General features: G+C 43.2%; 1 protein-coding gene across 2 annotated transcripts; it reads right to left on the bottom strand.

Moving 5' to 3' along the window:
- Window positions 1-1,546: 1,546 nt before the first annotated feature.
- Window positions 1,547-7,539, bottom strand: LOC115145274 (claudin-18-like). Of its 2 annotated transcripts, none has more exons than XM_065003178.1 (5): window positions 7,238-7,539; window positions 6,285-6,332; window positions 2,608-2,740; window positions 2,300-2,419; window positions 1,547-2,160 (listed from the first exon to the last, which is right to left on the bottom strand). In XM_065003178.1, exons 1-5 carry the CDS (start codon window positions 7,455-7,457, stop codon window positions 2,025-2,027), a joined length of 657 nt encoding a protein of 218 aa, XP_064859250.1. In that variant the 5' UTR covers window positions 7,458-7,539; the 3' UTR covers window positions 1,547-2,024. The 2 variants fall into 2 exon arrangements, with proteins under 2 accessions (XP_064859250.1, XP_029542575.1); XM_029686715.2 differs by lacking the exon at window positions 6,285-6,332 and adding an exon at window positions 6,333-6,497 and having other exon boundaries at window positions 7,238-7,537.
- Between the last annotated feature and the right edge of the window lie 314 nt (window positions 7,540-7,853).

The following is a 7,853-nucleotide window of genomic DNA, read 5'->3' as shown; positions in this document are numbered from 1 at the left end:
ACCTGTTGGCGTTTGGACCTGGACCTACCGAGAACCCGATTCGTGTACCGAACCCTGCTATCCTTGACCTCGCCTACGGCCTGGGTGGACCAGGATGGAGAAACAAACACACAGGTACTGTCCTGTTCGAAAGAACTCTCATTCTTGGGTGATTTGGTGACAGTTTACCACTTAGTTTGTGACAAACGCTCCTAACCTTGAAGAGGTTTGCCACAATACATTTTGTAAGTATAATATATTAACCTTGGTACATTTTGTGAGTAATTTAGTCAAATTTACTACACTTTAAATACTCTACTTTTTTCTCTCGTTTTTTGACAGTGTCTTTATACAAGGGAAGACAAAATGAGTGTTATTAAAGAAGAGGTTGTGCTCTTTAAAACTAAGTTAACTTGTAATTGTCATTTGTTCTATTCTATTGAGGTCTAAAGGGTTACATTTATTGAAATAATAGGTCTGATTACTTAAACTACTATCATACTTATTATTTTGGATTGTGGGGCAGTTACATCACAAAATTGTCTGAACCACAGTTGTTGCGTGTAAAAACAAAGAAGAAAGACATAGGACAAAGCAATCTTCTGTCAGAAGATGGGAATAAAAGGCGGGATCATGTGAAGCAACTCTGAATCATTCACTTTTGTAAAACATACAGTGTAAATTACGTTTGATTTTAGTTGAATAATGATCCAATGATTATACAGTTTTAGGCTATTATTTGGGGAGAGGAATATGATGGTGGATCATGTGGTAATGACAGCCTTTTAAAATTATTTTTGTGGTAGTTAAAGAACTATGTAGAATAGGTTTTTATGTATACCTACTGATAGCTAGCTGTAGTTCTAATAAATAAACTCCAATCAAATAACATTTTATTGGTTACATACACGTGTTTAGCTGATGTTATTGCGGGTGTAGCGAAGAGCTTGTAAAAAAATCTTTAGGCTAACAGTGATCACTGAAAAGTACATTTCCTGAAGAAAATGTGGTGTGTTTGCTAGCTTGTTTTAAAGTATATATGGTTTTGAAATACGCTATAGTAATAGTGACGGATTATGGTTGAAAACGTAGGGCGATGAAAAGTTATCATAGCCTGAATATATGAAAGTTGGTTCGGTGTATCTAGCTTGAACGGTTCAAGAGTTACTGTCGGTGGATTATTTTATGCTAATCTATGCAAATTAGAAAAGTTATAGTCGATTTAAAAAAAATGCCTGAACATGTAAAATGTGGTTAGGTGTCTCTAGCTTGAACTGTTCAAGAATTACTGTTGGTGAATTATATGATGCTAATTTATGCAAATGTGTATAGTTAATAAAAGGTTTAAAGAATTTGAAGTTAGAGTAGCATGCACATGTGAAAGTTGGTTTGGTGTTTATAGCTTATACAGTTCCAGAGTTACTGTCTGTGGGTTATTTTATGCAAATGCATTCATACATTAATAATATATTTCTCCAAATAAATCATTAACATGAGAAAATGTGTTTATCAGCATTTTGTCTGTATATTTAATGCTGCATAAGAGTATAAAAAGACAAGTATAGTATTTAGAAATTCTGTTAACTTTTAATATGCATTAGAAAATTACAATATTGTCCCCTTAAATGCAGAATAACAAATCTCAAAACACAGAATATATTTATATTGACTAGGCAAGTCTGTTAAGAACAAATTCTTATTTACAATGATGGCCAAACCCTATCCTGGACGACGCTGGGCCAATTGTGCGCTGCTCTGTGGGAATCCCAATCATGGCCGGTTGTGATACAGCCTGGAATCGAACCAGGGCCTGTAGTGACGCCTCTAGCACTCAGTTGCAGTGCCTTAGACCACTGCGCCACTCGAGAGATCCCAAAATAATAAGTACAAAAATAACTAATCAAACCTGAAAAAGGTTTTCCTTCATAGCAACCCTCTATGCAATCTTCAAAGCCCCTTAGAGCTGCACGGGATTGTCATTGAAATATGAAAATAGTATTGTTTAGTTTCAGAAAACCTCTAACTAGTACATAATATTATATTCTTCACACATATTGCTGGTTGGAGTGTCTTCCATTCATAATCTGGGCTCTGAAAGACTCGTCATAGGCGAGTCTGGGTTTCGCGTCATCCTTGTACACTGTTGTGTGTTGGGACGCAGCTTTGTAGGCCACCCCATAACTGAGGACAGAAAGAAAACGAAATTATTCAAATAAATGTATAATTATTATTCATATTTGTGAGTAAGAATAAGAAAGAGGATGAAGAGCATGGTTCTAGCTTAGAACTCTAATTTTCTGGTGGATAAAATGGAATTTACCCTTGTCGCTTCTCCTTTGATGGAATCATCCCTCTGAAGGCAATACACATCATAACTCCTCCTATGACCAACACAGCCCCGCCTATCCACCCCACAAAGAGGGCGGTGCCAAAGGTGTACCTGAAAAACAGAAGTGATACACTGACACACTAAAAATTACTTGACATTATGATTGATTCCAGTTTATACACCAAAGCAGCCTCCTAAATGACACTATTCCCTACATAGTGCACTACTTTTGACCAGAATCTAAAGGATAGGGTGCCATTTGGGAGAAGTGAATCCTTCTCATGTTGCAGTTAATGTACCTGGGAGTGAGAGATCCTCCAAGTCCTCCCAGTACTCCTTCTCCTCCATATCCACTGTCTGCATAGGTGGTGAACCGGAAGCTGGACACGATTAGGTTGGCAAAGACAGACACTCCAGCAATGCCACAGACACCTAGGAGAAGGAAAATTATATTTACATTTTGGTTAAGAAGAAGAAGAAAATGTGTCAATTGTCACCTTCAGATCACAGACATTTTTCTTTTACTTTAAACCCAAAATTAATCAGAATGATTTGGCTTGACAGTTATGAACATCAATATCAAAACATCAATAACAAAACATAATCAAAACAATACCACAATACATAAGATGGTATTTTGGTATTTGGTATTTTATTAAGATCCTGGTTAGCTGTTTGCAAAAGAGGCAACTACTCTTCCAACAGTCCACATAAAACATGTGTGGTATCCCAGGAGGTCTACCCCGGGGGATGGTAATAGAGGGGAGGTACGTGAGGCGACGTTGGCTCCCTCTGCTGGGAATACGGGAGCTGGGCACCCCGACACGGACAGCTAAGTGGAGGTAATTAGAGGAAAGTGCCAACCAGCCGCGGAGGCTAAATAAAAGGAGCACGATGGCACACCGTGAGGGAGAAGGGAGAGAGACGGACACCAGTTAAGAGAGAGAAGGACGACCGAGCAAGTTATTTCTTTGGTATATTTATTTTCTGTCTTACTAAAGTTGTTTTTGCGGACTAAAGCCTCCCTGTCTCTGTGTCAATCTCTGCACGCTCAACCCAAAACCCCATGGTTTACCACACATGACAGAACATTCATAGACAAGAATAGGTCAAGGACAGAACTACATACATTTAAAAAAGGCACATGTAGCCTACATATCAATACATACTGTGGTATCCCAGGAGGTCTACCCTGGTGGTTGGTGATAGAGGGGAGGTATGTGCCTAAACTCTGCTGGGAGTACATGGGCTGGGCGCCCCAACGCTGATGGCCCCAAGTAGAGGTAATTAAAGGAGAGTGCCAACCAGCTGTACAGGCCACATAACCGGTGGACAAAGAGAGAGGCAAGGAGTGAGCCTACAGACGGGAACAAAGCTCCCAGAGGCACGGAGCTGAACATGAGAAGGACCCAGCCAACCATAAGTTGTTTTGGTGTTATGTTTATTTTTTGTAAAGTCGTGTTTTCTGACTAGAACTTCACTGCCTCTGTGTCCATCTCTGCACGCTCAACCCAACACCCCACGTTGACCACATATGGTGGAGAATACAGTAGCTTTGGGTGCCGTGGGGTCGAGCATACAGAGATTACCATGGAGGAACTGTTGGTTCAGTTTATCCTCAGCCAGCAGACGCAACAGGCTCGCCAGGAGCAAGCGCTAGACGAGCAGTGCTAACAAAACCTCTGAGAGGGCTTAGGAGTCAGTTCCTGGTCAAAATCAGTTCCTGGTCAAGCTAATGGAGGAAAATGATGTGGAGACGTATTTGTGCACCTTCGAGATGACGGTGCAGAGGGAAGGCCCAAGCCCAAGTAGGTCAGCCTTTTAGCACCCTACCTCGCCGGGAAGGCCCAGAAGGCCTACTTTGACTTGAACGCAGATCAGGAGGCAAATTATGAGGGACTCAAACACGAGATCCTGAGCTGTTATGAATTGGTCCACAACTGGGCCTTTGACTCCACTATCCCTCCCCACGCTCAGATGAGCGACCTGGTGTGCCTTACCAAGGGCTGGCTACTGACCGACGTACTGGCCCTCCCAATAATCGATAAGGTTGTCCTGGATCTGTATCTTCGGGCCCTCCACTACGAGATGAAGGCGGCGGAGAGCCTGCAGAACCTGGAGGAATTCCTGACCAAAACATCCAGGACCTGCTGAAAGGGGCCTGGGCGGAAAGAGTGCACGCATGGAGGGGGAAGAAAAGCGCAGAGAGAGGCGAAGGACTGAAGGGGGCTCGGACAGAACTAGCCAAGGCCGGGAAGCAGGAGGGCGACCTGAACCGATGACGACGTCCACTGCTAGACCTAGATCAGAGGCGCCGCTATGAGTGCTGCAAGACCTCGCGTGGAGCTGCCCCGGCCAGGAGGAGTCCATGCCCTCCGCATCCCCCAGCTCCAAGGTAACCCGGATGGCTAGTTGTCACCTCCTGTTGGGCGCACACCGAGACGGCCCCTCCAATGGTTCCAGTACAAATCAATGGCATCGACACCAGCGCTTTGCTGGACTCTGGCAGCATGGTGACCCTGGCCCAACCGCAGTGGCTAACAAGAGAGTGGGAAGACGAACCGGGGGATGAAGAGATGACAGTGTCCTGTGTCCTGTACACAGTGTCCTGTAAACAGGGACACAAAGTGGTACCCAACCGTGCCGGTGCAGATAACCACCCCAAGGGTGATGGGGGAGTGCCAGATGCACATGGGGGCTGTTCCTAACTTGCCCGTGCCAATTATCCTCTGTAGAGATTGCCCTCTCTTCCAGGCACTGTGGAGGAGGGACATGGGGAGGGTAATCGAGAGAGACGGGAGAAACTGGGACCAGCTGCTGCCCCACTTGATGGGAGGGGGCTATACCACTACCGGTGTCTTCCTTTCGGTCTCCACGGGGCCCCAACAACCTTCCAGCGACTCATAGACCGCGTCCTGCGCCCACACCATGAGTACGCTGTGACTTATTTGGATGATATAATTGTGCACAGTGACAGTTGGGAGTCCCATCTCTGTAGGTTACAGGCGGTGGTGGATGCGCTAAGGGAGTCTGGGCCTACCGCAAACCCCCACAAGTGCAAGCTGGGCTACGCCAAGGTGGAGTACCTGGGCTATCGAATTGGGCGGGGAAATGTGAAGCCCCAAGAAGAAAACAAAACGCAGCCATTAGGGAATGGCTGGTCCCCCGAACCAAAAGACAGATGAAGATGGCACCAAGTAGAGGTAATTAGTGGAGAGTGACAACCAGCCATGCAGGCCACATAAAGGGAGCACCATGGCACACCGTGAGGAGGACAAAGAGAGAGGCAAGGAGTGAACCTACAGAGGGGAACAAAGCTCTTGGAGGCATGGAGCCATACATGAGGAGAAGGACCAAGCCAACCCTAAGTTATTTTGGTGTTTTTGTTGCCTAATAAAGTTGTGTTTTCTGACTGGAACCTTCTCTGTGCCCATTTCTGCACGCTCAACCCAACACCCCACGGTTAACCACAATACACACAAACTTCAAATAGGGGGGAGGTGTCAGGTGTTGCTTAATCTTTTTTTAAACCAGGTTTGCTGTTCATTTGAGCAATATGAGATCGAAGGGTGTTCCATAAAATAATGGCTCAAAATAACACTGTATACTTTCCTGACATTGTTTTGGATTTGAGGACCGTGAAAAGACCCCTAGTGGCATGACTGGTGGGGTAAGTGTGTGTGTCAGAGCAATTTGTAAGTGGGCTATGCAAACAATTTAGACATTTCAACACAATGATTCTTATAAAAAGTGAGGCAGTCACTCTCCTCAACTCTTAGCCAAGAGAGACTGTCATGCATAATATTTATATTAGCCCTCTGAATAAAATGAAGACGTGCTGCTCTGTTCTGGGCCAGCTGCAGTCTAGGTCATTCTTTGTAGCACTCGACCACAGAACTGGACAATAATCAAGACGAAACAAAACCAGAGCCTGCAAGATTTGCTTTTTGGAGTGTGGTGTCAAGAAAGGATTCACCTGCGAGCAGGAACATCACCAAAACTTCGGTAAAAGACATCACCTCACCTGCAAGCAGAAACATGACCCCAGAGGTCAGTGTCATGGTAGCCTTGACATTGTCCTCCATATTTCCCATCTTCAGACTCTTGAGGGCAAAGATGGCGATCAGACAGCCGATGGCTCCCAGAACTATCCCAACTATCATCAGTGCCCGCACAGCTTGGAGCATAACTACGGGTCAAACAAAACCAGACGTCAGATAAAAGTCTTACTTTGATACTTAAGTCATGACCTGTGATTGTGTGTATCATACGTATCTACCAAAGTACTGTGGTATTTAATTTAGATCATAGATTTTCCAACATTAAAAAAACTAAAACTACATTCATTTTCAAATGTACATCCAAATGACAAAAATGTTTTATTGATTAGGGCTCTATAGTACTCCTGTTTTCATGGGCCATTTAACTATATTTTGTGCCTGGAAGATAATCTCACTTCCTGTTCTTGAATTTAATTTGACCAATTATTTAAAGACTTAACTGCTCTAATAAACATGTTTAAATCAATATAACTTTTGAGACAAAAACAACGTTACCTTTTATTGATCATGGCCCTAGACTCTACTCACATTAAAATGATCCACTGTCTAAACTATATGGAAGATAATCTCACTTCCCGCCTTTAACACACAATTTTAAAGATTAAACGTTGCTGAAGAAACTAGATTAGACATGCTCAAAGAAAGAAAAAAAAGTTTGTTTTATACTACTACTATACTACTAATATCAACTAATAGAAACAATTACCATATCTTATCTAGAGTCACACCCTTGAGAGGCACTCGACATACAAAGCTCGATCGAGATCAAGTTAACAGTGCTGACCATCCATTGGCATTTATATTTGCTAAATGTATGTGAAAGAAACATAATGTTTAACTTCTTACAAGTCAATAAAGCAAACCTTACCTGGCAGCCCTAGTATGGTAAAATAAGGCCTGCATTGGGTCATTCCAGATGAGTTTTCTACACATGATTTCCAGAGTCCAGAGTAAGTGTAAACACTTGTTATGACTGAGAAGGACCGGTCCTGTAAACCCCACATATCCATGGCTGTAGCAGCAGATATGAAAAACTGGCCCAACACACCCAAAATGAAGCCGATTTGCTGAATCACTGAGGTGCCCATTTTAGCTTCCGTTCCTGTTTGATGTCAGACACCTTTGCTTGAAGTCATGAACTGGCCTTCTATCCTCGGGTTCTTATCACTACGTACTCTTGAACAGGGAACCAACCTTATCAGATGTTTGCTTAAAATTGTCCGGAGTTGCTGTCACAGTTTCGGGCAACGGTTGTTTGTTCGGGAAGCGTGACTAATGACAAAAGGTTGTGCCTTACCTTAACCTTGTTTCCATATGCGACTAGTTTCAGGAAACTACACATAAATTGCATGTCACTACTTCACAGGAGTCGCATTTGTACGTAAACATTTATTTGGGCAGAAATGCCATCAAATGTGTACGCCATCTGTAAATAAGAATAAAATTGTTAAATTATACTAGCCTAGGTTAAGCCACGAAAAAAG

Source organism: Oncorhynchus nerka, linkage group LG17 (assembly GCF_034236695.1).
Source record: "Oncorhynchus nerka isolate Pitt River linkage group LG17, Oner_Uvic_2.0, whole genome shotgun sequence".
Classification (NCBI taxonomy): Eukaryota; Metazoa; Chordata; class Actinopteri; order Salmoniformes; family Salmonidae; genus Oncorhynchus; species Oncorhynchus nerka.
Note: the sequence above shows the minus strand (reverse complement) of the source record. Positions and strands in the feature narration are given on the sequence as shown.